Source organism: Centroberyx affinis, unplaced genomic scaffold (genome assembly GCF_046629955.1).
Source record: "Centroberyx affinis isolate AG114_WGS23_722 - 3 ecotype Tasmania unplaced genomic scaffold, CSIRO-AGI_Caff_v1 ptg002835l_1, whole genome shotgun sequence".
NCBI classification, from domain to species: Eukaryota; Metazoa; Chordata; class Actinopteri; order Beryciformes; family Berycidae; genus Centroberyx; species Centroberyx affinis.
The window spans coordinates 34710-57350 of NW_027280977.1; the positions used below are offsets into that span (position 1 = coordinate 34710).

The 22641-nt window shown below is 38.9% G+C and overlaps 1 protein-coding gene across 2 annotated transcripts; it reads right to left on the bottom strand.

The window, feature by feature from the left end:
• Positions 1-3205: 3205 nt before the first annotated feature.
• Positions 3206-21609, bottom strand: LOC139658115 (vascular endothelial zinc finger 1-like). 2 transcript variants are annotated; one of them, XM_071536155.1, is made up of 5 exons: positions 21543-21609; positions 11142-11893; positions 6754-6823; positions 6250-6412; positions 3206-5750 (listed from the first exon to the last, which is right to left on the bottom strand). In XM_071536155.1, the coding sequence occupies exons 1-5, from the start codon at positions 21573-21575 to the stop codon at positions 5419-5421; spliced, it is 1350 nt and encodes a 449-aa protein (XP_071392256.1). In that variant the 5' UTR covers positions 21576-21609; the 3' UTR covers positions 3206-5418. The 2 variants fall into 2 exon arrangements, with proteins under 2 accessions (XP_071392256.1, XP_071392255.1); XM_071536154.1 differs by having other exon boundaries at positions 3206-5780.
• Positions 21610-22641: the final 1032 nt, after the last annotated feature.

Sequence of the window (22641 nt, forward strand, 5' to 3'; positions counted from 1 at the left end):
TCCCTCTGCGGCAAAAAGGTAAATCTGTCCCTCGCACTTTTTTTCTAATGTAAGTCCTATAGCTCCCTCTAGCAGCAACGAGCAGCCCTGGTTGCGCAGCCACTCACGCACCACAAAAGGACCTAAAACCTCCACACATGCAGGATACTCAACATTACAACTTAATGTTTTAAGAGGTAGTTAAAATGTTTAGCAAACCAGCAAAAGGGCAGAAGACATTTGATTATTGCCTCAGATCAAGAAATGTAAGTGGACTCATACTACATTTGATTGGATAGGTAAGTCATCTGTCAAAATAGATTAGCCTCGTCTAACGTTACAGTCACCTAGCTAGCTAGCTTCAACTCTTGCTACTAGCAGTCAAAGTATGTATGTAGGGGATAAGTTAGTCTTTCCAAAGCTAGTCCAAATACCAACTTTTTTTTTTACTTTATATATATATATATATATATATATATATAAAATTTTTATTTTATTTATTTATTTTTAACTTTTACTTTACTGCCAATAGAAAGAGCAGGGAACAGCACTGATCCTGCACAGGTGAGGGGTTGCAGGGAATGGGATGACCAAAGGAAATGGCTAAAATTTCCAAGTATGTATAGCTGCCTGATAGTTAGTTTGGCTTCATACAGCTAACTGGTTGGCAATAGTGGTACTGTTATTTGTTATAAATTTAGTATAATTGTATCATAATTTATTTTCTACCTAGGGCAGGGAGCAGCAGCTGATTCTGCACAGGTGAGGAGTAACTAGCTGGCCAAGTAGTTATAGGGCAATACGACAATGAAGTTTATATTCTGCTTGGTATTTAGGAGATAGGCTTTATACAATTAGCTAGTTGACGATCATGGTATGTATTGCAATTTTAGGGATGCTCTTCTCAATTTCTTAAAATTTCACCTTTGCTGGTCACTTTTTTCTGTACTGTCAACAGAAAGAACTGACTGCAGAGGGAGCAGCAGGTGATTCTGCACAGGTGAGGAGTAACCTCCTGGGATGGCTAAAGCAAAGAGCTAAATATTCTGCTTTCAGCCAGCTACAGTTAGGCTTCACCAAAGCTAGGTGACAGTCAATTATAGGGGTACCCCTTCTCAATTTTTACTTACAGTATTTTTTCCTGCACTGTTAATAGGAAGAGCAGGGAGCAGCAGCAGCAAATAACTAGATTAAGATAACATTGGATTCAAGGTTAATTTCCAAATGGTAAGTGTACAGAGCCCTGAGTAGCATCTCTGAAGGCAAGTTTTAGAAACCTTTAGATCATTCATGGAGCTTTTGGCATGTGCTGATGGATACAAGGAGGGTGCTAGTTCATGTACAGAAGCTGGGGTTCAAGGTCAACTGGTATAAGTGCGATCTCGCACTGAGGCAGGAAGTAGTGTGTGTGGGTCCTCAACTCTAATGAGAGTGTCTCTCACTCCATAGAGGATGGCCAAGATGTTGCAGTTCAACCAGTTCATCTTCGGTGAGTTCAACACGATGCTACGCAGCTAAGGCAGTGATTTATTTAGTTGACGTTGGCTAAATGATAAAGTAGAAATCAATATTATATAAATAATAAAATATAAAATAATAATATAAAATATATATATATGTATATATACTATATATATATACACACACACACACACACAAATTACCTAAAAAGATTTGATAAGGGATTTGAAAGGATTTGATCATGTTATAGATTTTTGGATAATCATTTCTCAATAAATCATGATGGCATATGGTAATGACATCAAAATATATGTCTTACAGCCTAGGATTTTAATCATTTTTTGGATTAGAAATTGAGTCACACATTAATCTCCACAGAAACAAAATCCTACTTAAATCTAATTCAAATTAACAATCAGGATCCACCAAAATGTGACTTTTTTTTTTTTTAGTTTGGTTGTTTTTTTTTTTACTTAAAATGCCAAATAACATAGACATGCCACTTAAACATAGATGAAATGCTGAGTGGAGATACTGTACATGACAGCTTGTAAAAAAGGCCAACAGAGTGCTAATGCAGATCCTCTCTCTCACGGTAATACAAATTTTGATGAAATAAATCTGGGGATGGGCCAGATAATTTTAGGTCATTCAAGTTGTGATGTTATAAGGAAAGATAAAAGACTTATTGTCTGATTGGTCCTGTACCATGACTCAAAATAAATTTAGACTTGTTGCACTAATCATTACACAATGGCCACTTGAACAAATCAAAATCAAACTTAGGTAAACTAAAAATATGTCGCCTGATACTGTGTTTTAGAACACACTAAGTTTGATAAGATCCAGATGAATGAATATCAGTTTTTGGAATTTGTGGCACCAATATAGAGATAGAGGTAGACAGAGACATGGAATATTTTGCAATAGGACATACTACAAGTTCATAGTTATAGAGGCAAAAGTATTGACTGTTTGGGCTGGAAAACTAGGACTGTATCAGTATACTATGCCAACTACCAAATGTTTGTAGGTGACAAAAAAAACAAACTTCAATGGAATAAATCCAATTTGTAGATAAAAGATAACTGTATATTTGGACAAATACAGTAGGGTTTCAGTACTACGGTCTTGAACCCCTATTAATAATAAACCAGGTGCAAATACACAGAGGTTTCAGGACTTTAACTTCTAAATATAACTGCAAAGTCCAATTGTGGGTTCAAACCAAATTGGAATGTTAAAGACTGAAGACTATGAGGAGCCAGTAGCTCTGTGGTGGTGTCCAAAGATTAGGTTTTGATACAATTTTCATGATGGCGATAACTGAGATCCGAGACAGATAGACCTATATACATCCATCTTTGTATTAACATGACGTAAAAGGCTGAATGTTTAAAGTGCCACCACATCCCTTTTGATGGATATGTACACAATTTAAAAATCGTCCTCTGAACGTTGGTCCTGGCAAATTTCAAGTCAATTATAGATACACATACACCAACCACTGCTTAACTTGATTACTGTTGAGGATTTGTGAGGCCCCCTATGGGTTGTTTTTGTAGAGTCTATGCCAGTGGTGCCTAAGGATTATTGAGGTAGCTAAAGTTAGAGGGTGACTGTGCCATGAATGCTCTACTAAAGTGAAATATAGCCATTAGCTTGTGAGTATTTATAACCGTGGTGCCCTCTTAATTCTAAAATTGACCATGACTAAAAACATATAAACACATTTGATAGTTTTCTTTTATTTAGACAACCCAAATAAAAGGCACATAAAACATTGCGCATGTTTATGTAATAATTTGACAAACATACATTTAAAAAAAATGTAGGAATGTTTGACCTTTCTGCTAATCAGAAAGCCTAGCCTCTCATATATACAAAATTACCATTGTTAATGTTCTAATACAAAAGATTTATAAAAAGGTTATTTTATCTTTCACATCTATTGTAACTACCATATCCTCGGAACTAAAATAGTTTTGTACAAAGATATACATTCAACTGCCTTCACAAGAGTCCTGGAATTTCCAATTCTATTTGTTCCGTAAAAATAAAGAGATGTTCAATTCCACAAGAAATGTTCAGTTCATCACATTATTATTGTATCAAATTTGGCAAACAGGCTATCATAGTGTATCTACGTAAATGCATAAGAACAAAAAAAGCTAAGCTAGTATTTTGTTTGAAACAAAACTTGGGAAAACGACAAACATGCATATTGCATTTTTCAGTATACAATGAATCAACTCAAAGAGCTGCAACACTGTCAAGATAACATGGCATTCACTAAAAAAAAGTTATGGTTCAACAGCTACAGTGTTTGGGGGCATGCAATTTCTGTCTCCTCCCATTATTGCAATGGGCAAAGACTTGCATTTTGTCAAAAACTTTGATGCCGCAATGTGGCTGACTGATTCAGGCAGGCCAAGATACCTCTTTATTGTGGTTGTACTACCATCATTCATCAGTTGCACTACTTTCTAAATGTTCATTAGTGTTTCCTCAATATATCTGCAAACTCATCCAGATCTCAGCCACATAACTATCCAGCCTGAGACCCAAATGGATTTTTAATGCAATGTAAAAAGTACAGTATGCATACCATTACAGATAACATAATTTAAATGGACGGCTATGTTTAAAATCTATAATTCTTGGACCCCTGGTCTCCGGTGGCCATCTAGCCAGTTCTTTTGACAAAAATGCCAAATGATTTATGAAATATTTACAAACATGGAAAACTCCAGGATCAAGATACATGGAAGATATTGTCAATTGAAAAGCAAATGAGATCATGTGTTGTGGGCTTTTCAGTGAGTTTCCTGAGTGGAGGGTCCATAGTATTGTTTTGGGGTTATCACAGATAAATGATATAAAAAAAATGCTTAATGAATATTCAAACAAAACTATAATCAGTCACCATAATGATGAAAATAATAGCCTGAAAACGCTTCAACTACAAGGCCAGGCCATCCCATGTTATGCCACTAGATGGCCCTCAAGTGTGCAGGCTGGTTACCCCACATACTTAATAGACTCCAATTTGATCTTTGATAATACTGCTGTTCACCTATATGCAGGATATGCTTTCAGTGCAAGACTCATTCCATTCTCACTTCATGGAAAAATGAACACTACGGATAGGCAAATAAAAAAACAAAAAAAACAGACCTTTGCCAAACAAAAAGAAAAAAAATACACATTTAATAGTCAAGAGGACAGTGTCAACATATCCACTTAAATGACAAAAGCACAAATTAAAATGCTGATGTGAAAATACACTAATATGACAACTGTACAATTAGTCACTGTACCTCAAGAGCATACCTTCTATCTGCAAAGAAAAAAAATATAGCACTGTGAAAAAATATCCTTCCATGCAAGTGGAAGCTGCTGTCCCTTTTACTAGACTCATCTCCTATAACATTAAATAGTGATTAGCAGGCTATAGTTAAAAAAAAACAACATATAAGTAACACCCAAAGGCTTTGCAAGAGAACTTGTGAAACATCAAAACCAGCAATTTATAGTTATTGCTTAAGTCCATTTCTCTTCTCTCGTACAAAGGTAAAGGTGTGTTTTCCTAAGGAGTCCTCAAGGGTGCTTGAGGAGTCATCTCCTTTCATTCATCAAACCCCACTGTCATGATACAAATCACAGTCTTATCACTCATTAACTCACTACATCTATGTTTAACAGTTCTCCTGATTACAAGATAAATCCTACCTGATTTCTACACAACTGTTCTGCTTCTCATGTCAGTGATGTAACATTAGTTGGGATGCAGCTGTGACTCGGGGAGCTCCTACCCTGGTTACACAGCTCACACAAATGTTCACTTCGAGGTTTGATGAAGTAAACGGGGTTTAGGGGGAGACGCCACTAGGCTCGAGGTGCAAATAACGAGGACAGGAGTCTCCTGTTTTACTTCATTTTCCCTTTCTATCTGGCCAGTTCAATGCTCTCCTCCTTTTACCAAGGTGGGGAAGAAGGCAAGACTTGGGACAGAAAAGGCATGCTTTCCATTGACCTCATGGCGATGTTGATGGGCCCTATATTCATAGGCATGGGGGTGGTTATTGCAACTGGGTGGGCGATGTTCATGGGTGCCGTGGCGGGGATGTTGACGGAGGCAATGTTGACAGGCCCGGTGATGGTGACTGGATGCTGGAGGCTGACAGGAGATGTGATGTTGACCGTGTTGGTAGTAATGTTCATTTGCGCTGCTATGGTGACGGGGTTGTTGCTCGAGATGCCCCGATTCATTGCCGTGGTGATGGGGGTTGAAACGGTCACAGGTGTGGCTGAGGAAGAATTGCAGACTTCGTTACCATCTGGAAAAATGTCAAACACAAGCGGCAGTGTTACGTTTTAGATCTGCAGCTCTCCCAGTGCGACTCAAATGACCAATATCCATCCTTTTGGACATACTGTATGGTTACACACAGTTCAAAGTTTACAATTTATTTGTGACTAGTGAAAAGATTTTTCATGAATACTCACTAAATGACACCAATTAAAGAGAAACGCTTAATAATGGTTCTCCGTGACACTTTATATTGTAGCACTTAACTTGGATTGGGACAGCATGGTAGAAGTGACTATTTGACTATTTGTTATTTGTTGGTTGGTAATATTTTTTTTTATATGTCTTTACTACATGTTGTTTTATGTGTTCTTATAAGTATTTTAAACACTGGCTGCAAACCGAATTTCCCTCGGGATAATAAAGTTGAAATACTATGCATACATAGGCCTATACATTAATGTTGTGTTGGCAGGGGTGTGTGTGGTCTGACATACCTTTGTTACAGGAGTTGAAGTTGGTCTGTCCATGAGTCTTTAAATGGCTGGTGATATAGGCTGCACTGAGCATCTTTCCACAGATGCTACAGGTGACCTTCCCTTCATGTCTGATCATGTGGGAACGGAGTCTGTCTTTGGTGGCGAAAGCAGAGGTACAGGCCTGTAGGTACATAGCAGACAGGGACAGAGGGTCATGGTACTATCATTCACAGGGTCACCAAGCTTCAATCCCTAAGCCTGGAGCACCTTCAATCATTTATCTGCATGGGACACTGATACTTCCACTTTCTATAGCCAATAGGTTTATTTTAAAAGAGGCTGCTGCCAAAAATTCTTTGGTGCCTCAATCGCAACAAACTAGTGTGAAAAAAGTTTTGTAGAAACTGCTGAAAGAAGAGTACCTATTGCAAGTGGTACAATTAGTGTTAACAAAAATATGTTGTCAATAATGAGCTAATAATAATAAATAAGCTTCTGATAATTGGCAGTAATGCCTCTTACCGTTACTTGACATTTGAACGGTCTTTCTGAGGAATGGACATGCTTCACGTGGCAGCTCAGGTGGTCTGGCCTAGATGGACAAAAGAAAAAAGAAACATTTTAATGTTGGTGTTGGTGAATGATGGAATTGCGCCCTTTCGACATTGCGTCACCCCACTTCTGTGCTTGTTTTGTAAACATTGTGTTTGAGCGGGTGTTGAGGCAAAGTGCAACAGTGACCCCTCCAGGTGAGTGCATAAGTAAGGGTGGGGGCAGGATGCTTATTGTGGCAGAGATTGTAGCTGGATTAGGTCAATAGTGCATTCGTCCAATGGAGAGCACTAAAAACTGTAAAAACTAAAAACTAAAACTTTCTAGTGATGAAGAGCTAGCTACAGTCATGCTACACTTGTAAGTTAACTTTCGATGCCATTACCATGCTGTTTAGCATCAGCATACAGCTAGCCAGCAAAGTTAGGTTTTGCTAAAAACAAACTGTTTACATTCTGGGTACGGTACATGTTTTTGTAATTCCGCTTGCACCGCCGCAAGAGGCTGCGCACAAGCAGAAGTCGCAAATTGTAGCTTTAAGTGCAGATTGTCTGCTTTTGTTTGGAGGGTATTTTCACTTCTAGCAAAACTACAAGGAACTACAGCCCTTAAGGTACATGGGTACACCTCAGGATACCAGTAGTCAATTTCCAGTTTTTATTGTGATTTCTAAAAGTCTGTAACATATAAACATCAGTCTCATTATTCTCTTTCTAGTAGGGAAGTATTTCCCAAAAACATTTTCCTTTTTTCAATAAAGGCTAAATCTCAAGCAGTGTTTCCTCCAAGTTTGCTAAGGAACTTCACGCATGATGCATAGACCTCTCTCTACAGCCCATCAAATTTACTTAAGTCAAATTTTTTTGCTGTTCTTGCGTTATTGATAATAGTTCAGCATCTGCAAGTGCATTTCATTTGTGCAGCATGAAACCAAGTTGTCCCAACTTTAAGTTAGTTGAGGATGTATTGAAAAATTAAATAGGCCTACACTTCAAAGATAATTTATGATTTATTGTTTGTATTATACCGCTACGATTGTTTATATTATATCTGCTGCAAACATACAAAATTCCTGTTCTACCATTATACCTTTAAAAAATACCACCCCTACCAAAAATACTAAATTGAACTGAAAATAAATAAAAAAGTAAACTAAACATTTGTAAAAACTAAACTATAACTACCAAACCCACACTGAAAACAAACTAAAACTATGCTGAAAGTGAAATAAAAATCACAAACTATATAGAAATAAAAAATGACATATCCAATAACTCTGCTTGGTACACAGGGCTAAAAGATCATTGTAAAATTTTGGGAGCACCACATGTGCACAAGCATAATAATACACACTATACTAACACTAATGTGCGAGTTTGCTATACAGTGGAAGTACATTGTCTGTTGTAGCAAACTAATGTGTTCTTTTTGCTTTAATAGTGAGGGGGTAAAAAAAAAACTGTCCCTAAAATTGCAGTCACTGGTGGTTGATTCAATCATGAACCATAAACCATGCACCAACCAGAGTTGGTGTGTTTTTATATTCTTTTCCACTTTTTTTTCTCTCAGAATGCACTGAAAATTTAGCAATACACTATATTGATGTGTGTATTATTACTTTTCCCAGGTCACTGACATTGCCTCCAGACAGATGTAGAACCATAATGAGAATTTCCAGGATCCTGGTTAGCAATGTTAATTCCTAGGCAGAATATCTTGAATATTTTGCTGTTCATCTATAGTAATAAAACTGAATCTAAAAAAACACAAATAAATGAACGTTGACATTCAGCACTTTATCCGTAACACACACGACTATCCGTATACTACTTATGGAGTTCACTGTATATCAGTGGTTACAAGAACACAGATGCACACAGCTACTCCCCTTTTGACCTTTACAGTGAAACTCCAGCATTCACAAATCCTACTTGGCACACATCCCCCTATGTCAGCTTGTTAGTTCTAGTGAAGCTGTGCGCTGAATCATGTTAGAAGTGCCATAATGGAGTGAGTAAGGGCAACAGCACTGGCAGCTGCTCCTAAACCGGAAAGTTTCACGCTGCTGGTGTTTTTTTTTTCTTCTTTTTTTTTTTTTTTACAAATGAGAGGCGTCAAGTGGAATCTTCTCAGTGGTGCCATGAACCGGAATCATGTGGGTTTTTTTTTTTTTTTGTCCCAGTGAGGAGGAGAGCAGACTCCAGACAGTGCCTGCCTGCAGAACTGGCTGAGTAGCAGTGACTCAGTGCCCTGTTATTCAGTCCCCACTCTCACTTTCCAGTATGCTGATGAATCCCTATCCCACGTCACTGTGTTGGAAGCGTGCCTAAAACTGCCCTGAACAGTACAGCGCTAATGTTACAGCTTGGCCAGGGTGCACCCAGTTTACTTCTGTATGAGCAACAGAAATAAATTCCCTAAAAATGACAACAACCTTCCGGTGAGCCTCCTCAGTGACCCAACGGTCTACAAAAAGGACCCATATTCAATGCACAATCTATTCAGCTCTTTATTACTCATCATGCAAGTGAATCACATAGAGCTGCAACGATTAATCGATTAATCGATTAGTTGTCAACTATTAAATTAATCGGCAACTATTTTGATAATCGATTAATCGGTTGGAGTAATTTTTTAAGAAAAATAAGTCAAAATTCTCTGATTCCAGCTTCTTAAATGTGAATATTTTCTGGTTTCTTTACTCCTCTACGACAGTAAACTGAATATCTTTGGGTTGTGGACAAAACAAGACATTTGAGGACGTCATCTTGGGCTTTGGGAAACACTTTTTTTTTCACATTTTTCACCATTTTCTGACATTTTATAGACCAAACAACTAATCGATTAATAGAGAAAAATAATCGACAGATTAATCGACAATGAAAATAATCGTTAGTTGCAGCCCTAGAATCACATCACTACATTACATGACATTGCTACAGTGGCATAAATACTGAAAGAAGGCAATTTATGGTGCAAACACTACTAAGGTAAAGGGTTCAATTCCCGCTGCGGCCGCCCATGCTAAAAATGTATGCGCTCATACATTTATAGCATATAAGGGGAGTGGGGGTGTCAGTGGGGGGTGGAGGGGAGAAGCATATGTTACTGGTCATGTTGCGTGGAGGCACTAAACTTTTCTGGTGTTATCAACTACCAATATTCTCTGTCAGGTCAATTTTGATTTACAAATCAAAACTGAATCACAGTTTGGCAGATACTTTGACTTAAAAAAAACAAACAAAAAAAACCAAAACATTAACATTTTTGTGTTATTCTATGAAATATTTATTCGCCACATAGTAAATATGAGAAAAGGTCAGTGTTGACCTGAACATCACTAGGAGGCTAATGGAATTCCCTGGGGAAAGAGATGCTGTGACAAGCTGGCGGGAACCGCAAAGTGACAAGTGACGCTTCCCCCCTCCATTAATACACTAGCACTAGTGCTCTCTCATGTGCGACTGTTTAAACATGCGGTTGAATCTGGGAGGGGTGGGGGGAGTGGGGGTTGGGGTTATAAAAAGGTACTGAGTCCAAACAGTTTAATACAACTATAAATCAGAAAGCAAAGCGATGGGAACCTACATGGACAATAGATCATATAATCACGCTTCTGTATGAACCAATAATACAGAAAAAAAATTGTTGAGTAGTGGTAAAATGTAGGCTAGATTTTAGGTGAGAGAGCAAAGGAAAGAATGGAGAAGAGAGCAGGGAAGAAGGAGAGGGAGCAGGGTTCATGCTGGCTGCTTTTATAATTGTATAACAGCTTTACTGTTTGCACAGGACTGAAAAACTGCACTGATGCTGAATTTTTTTTTTTTCCATACAGCAAGTGTAAGCTTTTGGCTGGTTATGTGGTAGCTTTACTGTTTGTACTGAAGTGCAATGCTTGCACTGATGCTGCTGGAAATCATCATATTTTGAGGAAAAATTAGGAATTGGTCTAATAAATGAATAATTTGATTTCATTTTTTGATACAGCTGTCAAAGGCTATTACTTTTCAAGGTGTACTTTAGTAGTACACCTAATGTGAAGGACATAAAAATGGTACCATTTAATATTATGCTGCATATCATATTGTTATTACAGTATCCAACAAATTAAATGCACATTGTGCATTTTCTCCATATTGTGCAAGCCTATTCTCAATGCATGTGTGTGTTAGCTGTATAACCTTCAGAATAAATTGGCCATTGTTCCCCTTTAAGAAATGCCACCTATTTCTTATGAGTGAATATCAATCAAAATCAAAATGTACCCGTATCCCTGGTGTGTTCACATATTAAGAGCCATAACTGAGATGCAACATAGTCAAGGTACATAAATGTGTTGCATGAAGTCTTGAGCCTACCTGGAAAAGCCTTTCCCACACACAGAACATACGTAGGGCTTGTGGACTCCTCCGTCATGAGAGCGAACGTGGTACGTCATGCGGTCCTTCCTTTTAAAGCGCTGCTGGCAGATGGGGCACTCGAAGGGCTTCTCATCTGAATGGGACAGCTTGTGGCGGTTCAGGTGGTAGACGTCACGAAAGGCCTTGCCACACATCTCACACCCGTGGTTTTTCTTGACGGGTTTGGCGGGCTTCTTGGCGGCATTTGGCTGTGGCACATTGCCCATCGTGGACGGGGTCATGATACTTGTGCCTGAGGAGACGGAGGTGGTTGCCGTGGTGAGGATACCTGCGACCGTGGAGATGTAGGAGGGGTTGGCGCTGTTCTCTCGTGGCATGGTGGAGATCATGGGCACCATGGTGGGGGCTGTCTGGGCAGTCTTCTTGGGCCGTGACACCATCTTGATGCCCGTGTGGCAGGACTCGTGGCGCCGCAGGTGGTAGCTGTCACGGAAGGCCTTGTTGCAGTAGCCGCAGATGAAGGGAGTTTTGCTCTTGTGTTCCTTCTTTATCACAGGCACTGGTGGCCGCACACCCCCTCCGCTCACCACATTGTCTTTCAGAAGATCGGCGGCGCTGACAGGGGGCTTGTGGTCCATGGGGATGGGCAGGACAGGCTTCTGGTCAATTTGCTCAGCTCCTGCATTAAGAAGTGGGAGCAGGCTGTTCTGGGCCACCTGGTGCTGGTGGTGGAGGGCTTCATTGGCCTGCTGTTGGAACACACACACACACACAACATAACTTAATATTTGGGTGGGCCAAACAATAACAATTATCTAAATATTTAAAGTCCAACAAGAAACTGCATTGTAAACTGTCAAACATATATGCCATTGAAAAGAGTCCAAACACCACAACCTATTTTCACTGGTTACAGTTCAACTTATCCAATCATATCAGGATGCATTAAGTGAAAGAATGCACAAAAATTTGATTTTGCTCACAATGCTATTGGATCTTCAAAATCAGATATGGATACATGGTCAGGCTTGCATGGTGATTGAAATTCTATGTAGTCTGGACACAGTCCAGCTACAATGCACATACAAACAATGTAAAGCAATGGAGACAGAGTGGGAAAAAGTAATGCAGACACAGATCTCAAAAATCATGTCAAAACGACAAGTATAATGATAGCCATTTGAGCTGTATTCTTATTTAGAGCAGTGATTTTCAAGCTAGGGGTTGCAATTAGCTGTGAGTCCCAGAGGAGGACTAGGTGGGTGGGAGGAAGAAGGAAAAAATAAGTTAAAGTGTGTTGAAGCTAGGCTACTTCCCCATCAAAGACAGTTTGTGATTAACGCGTCTTTTTTCCTTGTTATTAACAAAAATTCCATAACCATACGGGGAGATGAATTCCAGACATGTACCTTGATGGCTAATATTAATTTAATGAGAGCATTAAGGCACTACCACATCCCATGACACTGAAGGGTGAACACTTATTAATGTTGCATAAATGTCACTCCAAAACAGATTACAGCATCCATTAAAGTATACACTCAATATTGGGCGTAGAAAAATTGTTTAATTCAGTCTGAGACAGCATGAACCCCCCACTTTGCATCAGGCTGTCAAATCCAATCCCTGTAAAAAGATTGCCAAAACCAACCAAAAATGTTATTGACATCTGTGCCACCACTGGAAAAGTCAGGGGCTCACTTAATACTGAACCACAGTATTGTCTAGGTAGCACTCCATCTGACAAGTCCCATGAAAACAACAAGGTTAGTAACTAGCTAACTACAGCAGCAGAAATGGGCACTGGATCTGTCAGTAATGCGGTAGACACACAGCATGCCACTACTGCAGAAGAATCCAAATCTGCTGGATGAAAAATGATCCCATCATGATGGTGCTGATTCATCATGTGACTGCAAAGCAAGCCTGCCAAATTAGAGGCAGGGTAGAGTCCAGTTTAACTACCAGGAAGGCTTTGCACAGCAAGCCATACGCTCAGTTAAACAGGAGGAGACAAGGTGTTTTCACAGCAGCTCAGTGAAAGAGTGAAGTTCACATGGGCACCACAAAAAACTACAGGTAGCCAAACAGGACAAAACAACAGGGATAACAGACACAAACATACACACTTGCTTTTCTGTCTGGGTACGTGGCCTCCTACATGAACTGTTATCTGTGGTCTTGGGGTGTTACAGGTGAAAACCACAGCCCACTCTATCACCACCTCACAATGGGGGTGGACTGGTTGGGTGCAATTAGTAGTAGCAACAACCACAGGAAGTCGCTGAGTTAGGTTTCACTCATATAAGTAATCTAGTCTCCTGACTGGGGAGGTCAGACACAATTTACATATCTTGCCGCAGCCATGATCCAAAACAAAATTGGGAATTATTTCCAAGAGAACTTGCTAGAATAATCTGGCAGTTCCAAATGAAAATCGCTCATGGCATTTTTTCTGGGCAGGTTCCCCGCTGAGGGAGAAGGTTAGTGACGTCAAACAGTTGAGCTACTCACACCCATCAACAAGCACACAGATAAGCACACACAGAGCTGCAAATACTGCATCTGCAGGGATGGATATTAATAAGAGTTAATCGATCCCTGTTAATTCAGATTCCTCAATTATTCTGGCTAGATTTACAGCTTGAAACTGAGGTAACAAGGAAAGAAAACTACTACTCCTTCTAACTCTTTATTCACTTTTATAATATCTTTATAGAGCACTCTTTGCTAAAGGCTTTTGGTAAAATTTAAAATCCTATGCAAATACATTTTTTAAATCCTACCTAAACATAACATTTAACACTGTCCTTTAAGTAATGAAACAGACAGTCAAGACAACTTTGTTGTCTTCCACAAGCACAAAAGGACAAGGTGAAATGCTTGACCTTTCCCTTTGAGGCTCAATCATCCATCCAAGACGGTCAGCCAAGAAAGGACTTCCAAGAAAAGAAAAATGAACCAGACAATGTCCTCCTTATGTCATCTACCCTATTGTGAAAGACACAAATCTGAGCAGTGATGCACTCAGGGCTCAGCAGGGGATCTTTGTATACACATCTTCACTGATTTGGCTCCTCTATTCATGGGACAAGGACATTGTTTATCCACACACCACTCAGCTAAACTAGCTGTCATTCTCTCATACGCAATGGGACCTGGGAACTCACTGAAAATGCCACCAAGCCCACCCAGCCATTTGTCTGAGCACCTGCTCACACTTGCCACCTTCCAGGATTAGTCGTCATTGTGCCACCACTTGCCCGACTGCTGGCACACCAGGGGTGGGAGTGCTTTATGTTTGGGTGGGGGGATTCCAGTCGGGAACCCTCTTTGTGAAGCTTGTGAACAGCAGACATGGCCACTACAGACAGCCTGGCCCCTATACAGAGGTGCAGGGCCTGAAGGCTGCTGTGCCTTCATGCAGCTCTGACCATTTTGACACAAATGCGCTCTGACAACTGGGGTCGCTCCCTCATAAATAACATCAAAATGGAGGGAGTGTCCTGATGGCTCCACAGGCCATTGTAGGTTTGAGTTGAGCTCATGGTCTGAGTCACATTATGCACTGTCTCTCTTCCATCTTTTCTACTCTCCACTACTTGTCTAGTGAAAACAATCCAAATTTTTACATAAAAAAAAAAAAATCTAGAATCATTTACAACATCAAAATGGAAGGCGAGAGAGGAGACAACACTGGGGCCAAAAATACAACAAAATTCAACAGTCAATGGTTTCGATTTACAAAGGGGGGATAAAATCCAATTTCCTTTTTGCGCTAAATCCAAACTTTTTTCACCAAGTGTCAGATCTTGTGCTAGGCAGTTCACCAGTTTTGTTTGCCAGCTATGAAAGCCTCAGTCTTTGCCACTACTTTTTATAAGTTTGTAGTTTGTTTTGAGTCTGCTCAGTTAACAAGAGCTCTCACAAAACTGAACATCATCACTTTTGTAATGTTAAAATCCTTTTGGTGTTTTCTCACAGCCTATCAAACTACATGTGAATGTTACAGGGACTCAGTGACCTGCTTGTTGATTCTGTGGGACCTAAGTGAAGGCATTTCAAATCTGCTAGGAGCGAGCAAAATTTTGAGAAGAAATGATATTTGGATATAGCCTATTCATTATTTCACCTGGGCCTGGACAGGGTCATATAGGAGGAGGTTATTTTGGCCTTTAACTAAGCTGTTCACCATGCCATCTTGCTGCCAACAACATTGAAATCAATGAGTAAAAACCTCCAGAGGTGAGAGGCGTTTAGCATGACTCATACAACAACCCACTGCAAGTATTCCTGTCAGGAACAGGGAATTGATACAAACAGTTGGAGATGTACTGCTGTTTAAGATCTATAAAAATTCTGTTCCCTGGGAGCAAAAATAGCTCTCCTGTTGCAAGGAAATATTTTACAAACACCTTTGAACTTAAGGCCCCAACTGTGATATCATATAGAGGCAAAATGCTCCAATGGAATGACGCCAGTAAATAGAGAAGCAACATTTTGGCTAACATACATCCTATGATGTAGCATAATTATGGCACAGACTGATCAATCAATGTCTGACATTTCACATCTGTAATAAAAATCGCTGATTTTGACTGACCTAAAAAAAAAAAAACTAGGCTAATTTTTGTATCCCAACAAGAGATTGGAAATGATACCACCACCAAACTTCATCACAGTGTGGTAAAAATAATTTCCCACAATTTATGCGTCTGTTATTAATTGAGCAATATCTGCTTAAAGCCCCTAGTTGTAGAATATTTAAATCAATATATCATTGTTATTAATTTTGATAGCATAGTATAATGACTGTAGAAAAAGGACACCATCGCGGTGTAAATTGATTAAGTCTGGGCGTGTTTATTCTATTTGTCCGGGGGTATGATTTTGGTGCGAAATGTGCAGGACTGACTCATGACAAAAAGACAGACCCTCAACCAAAACAGAAAAAGGACTCGCTTTGCAAGTGGTATAGGTGATGCAAGTGGCGAGTCATCTTTGCGACAGTGGTTAAACACTACCACTAAGGGACTCAGGGGTTCGCCAAAGTCATCAAGTTTCAAATTCTACTGGTAGCAGCTTTAATAAAAGGAAGTTAATTCAATTATTGTTTTTTTTTTTTTACTTGAAAGGCACTTTAAATCATGCAACAGAGAAGAGTGTCTCATCACCCTAATTGAGATGCCCTAGATTCGCTGTATACCCAATGTCATTTCCACACGTGTGCCTGTTTCCTATTGGTTTAGCATCATTGTAAGATAATAAAAGGACAATGTTAAGTTATTCACAAATACATTTTTGCCATCATTGACAAGAAACGCTGTGCAGCTGCAGAAAATGGGATTCAGCTGATAAGGGTTTTGAATGCCCATAATGATACTGATAGTAGAGTGAAGCTGCTGATTTACATTTCACTATCATAAAAAATTCCCCCCAAAATTACAAGTATTCAGCGTTCAAAAAATAACATATGGATGCATACTTGTGTGAAATCTGATTAAAAGGTTGCATTAGAGTCAGTTCAGGTTAAGGGGCTTCCCATAGACATAGTGTAGTATAGATCAATTATACAATATCTAATCATACAAACTGTATTATATTCATATATATATTGCAGTGGACAATACTGAACTGGCTGATACAATTTTTAATAAAAGGCCAATATTGGTTTGTCATATTGACAAACTGATGTAGCAGTCCAACTCTCAACATGACGCTATTGCTATAAGCTATAGCTGATTGTTGGACACACAGTATGGGCAAAAGGTAGTCAAAGACTTTTGTTTAAACAGGTGTCTTGATAACATTCAGAGGTTAAACACTACTGAACCTTCGAACCCCATAATGTGATGACAGCCCTATTACAAGAAAGAACTCCTGTGATGAAAGAAACCTGTGATGCTCAATGCATCTTTATCTGTCATAAAGTGTTGTAATTAAATTTTTTGGTGTGTTCACTTTCCCTCAACTTGCCTCATCAACATCTGCTTTAGTGATTTCCTTCATTTCCACAATGACTTTCGACAACTTTCTGAGAACAGGCATGAACTTATTGCCTTCAGCTGTTTTATGTATAGGTGGAGAGAGCAACAGCGATAGCGGCACAAGAGTTTTTCCAGCAGAGAAAAAGTGAGAGTCGCTCCCCTTACTCAAAACACATGTCTTGTGGCTGCATTGTGTTATGGTCTATTGAGGCTAGTGCCGGTGGAGAAATTGGTATCTCTTCCTCTTCTACGATGGATTTCTCCCTGTATGACTGTTGAATGTCAGGGCAAAATGGGGAGTGGGGAAGCTTTTGCTCTTTGATTCTGAGGGACTGACACCAAAACCTGGCATTTACCACTGATGTTTAAGATAGCTGAAATATTTTCTGCTATCAAACTCCATTGCCTGTGTTCGGCGAGTTATGAATAAGAGAAATACCACCAAACAACAAAATGGGCCCAGAATTGCAAGGTACATCGCCAATAGCTGTTTTTAAAGCTGCCTCCTTTATGTTGAACTGTCACATTGAATGGACACCTAAAACCTTTTATAAAAAAAACCTTTGGCCATTTTAGTCTCCAGAGTAAGCCAAACGTCACTTCGAGACCATTTTAGAAACAAGTAGCAGGCATAGACGGATTATGTTCTCACTTGCTGTGGCTCTCACTTGTGCACACTCCAACTTCTCTCTTACCATCTCCCTGTCTCTTTGCAGCAATACTTGCATATCCCTGCACATCCAGAGCCAAATTAGTAACCTGATTCACCGGGGCACTTTGCAATGTCATGGTAATAATAATAATAATAATGATAATAATAGTAATAATGATAACTAAATCAATAAAAGGATCCAAAGCCATAAAATTATAATATTCACTTGTGCACTTATAGTAGCGAAAAGTTGTTAATTTCCAATGCACCTTACTGTCCCATTAATCAGATAAGAGATTTATGGGACATATCTAGAAATTACAACAAACTTTGAGTAGAAATTTAAAGAAATACTCTTGTTCAACTTTCACGCAAGTCAATGAAAAAAATAAAGAAATGAACACTCATTAAGGAAAGGCTAATTGGTCAGTGACCTAAAATTGTCCCCCAGCCCAAATTTAAATCAACGTATTATCTAAACTTTTGGCTCAGGCTGACTATTAGCAGAATGGAAGCAATAATCTGAAAGCACAAATTAAGATCATAGGTCAGCTCTGCCGTTTATGTAAATGAGAATTATGGCTTGTAAAATCTTGTCATGCTTTTGCATCTCTTATCGCCTCTCAACACAGAACTACACCTAATTTTGCTTTACTCTGACAAAAACTTTCAGTGCCAGTCTCTGAATGTGAGATGTCCCTGCAGTAAAATTTCCCTCTGGTGCAGAATTCAAATGTACAGAGCCTTTCCCCCCAAAACAACAGGGGAAAGACATGTGATTAGGACACTACTCAAGTTTGTCGACACAATAATACGGACAATTTGATGAGCTTTATTGATGCAATACTTAATAAAGGACAAATCAATAATCAGTTATTAATGAACACCTCTAAACTCTAGATAATAGCCTTTTATGATGGAAACAACGCACAGGACTCAAAACTTGTGGCAACACTAGCAATGCCTATGCTGGTTGCTGTAGCAGACACCAATAACTCTTGCAGTCCAACAAATTGATAGAAATATAAACATACAAGTATCCATCTCCTTTGAAGTCAACTTACCACCAAGCACCTAAAAATATTAAGATGTTAGTGCCAACTGTTGGTACCAAAGATTTCATTACCATTGCTTTTGTCCCAGCCAAACACTGTAAGGGTAACTGTACTCAGCTTCACTGAATGATAAAGGAACAATGTGAGGTACATAGCCTAATACATGCAAGGCTTCTGGCTACATGCCAGATACAACAAACCGCATTGCCAATGCACCTTTTTCATCTGGAAGGAATAACAGCCAAATATGTGATTTAGCTATCAAACAGGCTCTGTTAGCCAAGCAAAATGCAACTAATGCCACAACACACTGAAAGAGTCTGAATCAACGACTGCCATCAATGGCCATGGGAAGTATGCCTAATTTTGTTACAGATAAATGATAAATACCTTGACTTACTATTTGCATTCTTGCTAAAACTAGCTTGACTCAGACAAAGCAGTACTAATGTTAACACTGAAACATTAACATTAGCTTGTGTAGCGACTCCCTTTTTCCACACTTCCTTTTAGTGCCATCTTAGGTGAGAAAGATCAAACCTGGCTAACATGGCAATTCTAATTCAAGCAATCGTCCTTTTGGCACTTGTATCAACACTAGTCCACCTTCTCCCCTGTGTGATCCTCTTGACTGCCTCTCCTGTAGTGATCACACCACTAGCCTGGTAATGGGACACAGTTCCAGTTGTGTCTGACTTCCACCCATGCCTCCCCTCCGTTTCCCATCTCAGTGCTCCCTCTCAACATCAGTTTGATACATTTTATCATTATCATGTTTACTAGATCAATTCATAGATTGTCTAGATATGAATTCTTATAAAGTAATTCTTATATAAAGTAAAACTTTTTCAACAAAAGAGGTCACAAAGCATTTAAAATATTATTGATTGGTTATGGGTATGGAATTCAAGGTACAGATGTCTGCATCACCACTGAAAACTCCTGAACAATACAGTACTCTTAACCCAACTGTTGCAGGTTTCTGATTTAAGCAATTACATACAATGGTTAGTACATTAAAAGTATGTACTTAAGTGCAAGTACGGTATATACTTAATGGTCAGAAACTCACTCTCCATTTTTGATAGCTTTCTAAAAATGAACTGAAAAGCCAATCTTTTTCTGAATAGAAGTGTATAACTCCAATTTAGGTTACTGGGTGAGCAGATTGTTTGAAATCTAAAAGGCATAGTTGATGTGCAACACAGGCATTCGTTTCCGCCACAAAACTTTTAAAAGAAAGCACACAAACCAACATTTATTACAAAACATGTCTCAAAGTTTAAATTTAGTTGACTGACCACTGCATGAAACAAAAAGCAATATTGGCAAAAACATGGCAACGATAATATAAAAACAGGTTGATGGCAAAATTAAATAGGGAATGCTGCTGAACCGCTGGAAAATTCCTTCAAAAAGTTATTCTCGTGAGGAGTCCCCCAAAAGCACCATGTCATAGCCTAGTGACGCACAGCTCCAAATCCAATAATTTGGGAAATACATTTAAGATATGTGGAAATTGACCTGAGGGAGCACCTACGATGATTTCCTTGGGACACACATTTCCTCATTTGATACCCCTCTCCCCTAAAAACTGTTCATTTGCTGTAAAAGTAACAGTTCCAGGTCAGTCTTGCTCTCCGACTCCCTAGTTTTTACATTTTTCATGTTAACAAATACTAGCTCAAATCCAAACGCTAGGCCATGTGAATAAAACATCTAATTTCTTTAATTGAACAATATCCCCCCCTTAATACATAATGGAACCACCAAACCGTGACAGATGTCATACATTCTCAACTGCATGACTCACTTTCTGGCTGAAAATGAGTTTGTCAATGGCGCATTGAGCACGTAATCTCGGATTGTGGTCAAATCTGTGCGTTCATTGCTAGTATTAGCAAACATTATGTGCATAGTTTGAATTCCTTTCCACCACGATCACCGAAATAAATTGCTGAGAGCTACTGGCGACCGCTGGATATCAAGCCATATAGTTTAGCCGGTTCTCTTACCTAAATTGAGCTAATTTAGCTGGCAAGTTTGGTTAACGCAGCTAAAACGTCGTTAGCTAACTTGGCTAGTTACGGTCGAACCGGCTGAGGGAAGCGGAAAGTTCAACGCTGACTTGCGAATTGCCGTTAGGTTATTATCAGCTGCTACGATTTGCAAGTAAAGAAGCAGCTAACGTTTACTACGATTAGTTGCATTAAAGCTAAATTAGCAATGATAATAGCAGCTCTTAAAGTGCTAATGTTAGCTAGCGTTACACCTCATTATCAGACGGCGAATGATCAAGCCTTCAGTCAAAGAAAAAACAGGTCTGTCTCGATTGTAACGGTGCAGTGGCGTCTCCAGCCTTACTTCAAATGATCCCGCATGTTTTGCTGGCTTTGATTTAGCAAACAAACTTAGAAATCACAAACCCTGCCGAGTTATCCAATAACCATAGTCGATAAATGTGTATAATTTAGAAAGATGATCCTAATTTTCAAACACAGAGAGGAGAACTGATTTTTTTTTTCTAGCGTCATGCCCAAGCCTCACAGCTGGAAGCCTGGATTCATATACCATTGTTTTGCTTGGTTAGTTGATCTTAGCGTTACACATTTGAAAACTGGTTTTACCGCTAAGGTATCCGGCGTGGTCATTTTCAAATTGTTTTGCGAACTGTCCTACTTTCAAGTTATAAGAGTCAACTTACTTGAAAAAGAAACGTACTCCAGCTCGGCTCCATTTCCACACTTATAAAATTCTGTAGGAAACCTAGAAGAAGCCTACAACAAAGCAACCAAACATGGCAGCTGAAACAACTTCCGGTAACCTCGCGGACAGAACCACTTCATATACTATTTAGGGGGACCTGGTACATTTATTATGTTAAAGCATGTGTGGAATGGTTCATACAGCTCAAGAAAAACATCGAATGTGCCAAATTATAAATTAAAATGTGAAATGTCTTTGCAGGAAATGTATGAGGCGTTTATCTCCTACCACGGGACTAATGTGATGTACTTGGATTTGTATACACCCCTATTATGGTTTTACTGTGATTCTGTAAGGGGCATTCATTATAGTCGACCACTGTCGCATGTGGCTAGGATGCGATTGTGTTAAAGCAACACTCCTTCATTCATCAAACATACTGTAGCCTATATCAAAGATATGGGTTTATAAATGCTTTAATATATATTGCAAACACTTTCTCCTAATGTTTTGAATTTGTTTCAGTTTAACAGAAGCAATACATAATCCGTGTATGCAACAGTTTCATTTTCATTCATAAGACAAAGTCAGCAACAGAGCCGATGAGTCTACATGATGCTACAAAAACACAGATTTAGCACACTCCTTGACGGGTGTTTTTGAAAATTAAAAGAAACGTCATCTTAACACCAACACTGAACACTGAAAAATTTAAACTATAGCTACATATCCTTTGGTTAATAATATTACACACATATTATTTATGTATTTTTTTGTATTTATATGGTATAACTGAATAAGTAAGATATTTACATTTTTTAATATTATTGATTGTTGATTGGTCATTTTCCCATTGCAAATGCAAAATAATTTCTCTTGAACAAGTGGATGAGCTTTGCTGGAACAATTGTTTTTAAATATCTCTCACAACAAGATCTAAGTAATCTAACAATACATTTTGCCATGATAGGCCTACCACAGGAGATAGATAGATAGATAAATAGACAGACAGACAGACAGACAGACAGAGAGACAGATAGATAGATAGATAGATAGATAGATAGATAAAAATACCATACCAAGTACTATAAGGTCAC

Coding starts and splice junctions, on each gene's coding strand:
- LOC139658115 (XM_071536154.1), bottom strand. CDS start 21,575: ATGGAGCCGAGCTGGAGTACGTTTCTTTTTCAA. Junction 11,894..21,542: donor GGAGTACGTTTCTTTTTCAA/GTAAGTTGACTC, acceptor GTGTTCCAACAG/CAGGCCAATGAAGCCCTCCA. Junction 5,781..6,249: donor CTTCAACTCCTGTAACAAAG/GTATGTCAGACC, acceptor ACATTTTTCCAG/ATGGTAACGAAGTCTGCAAT.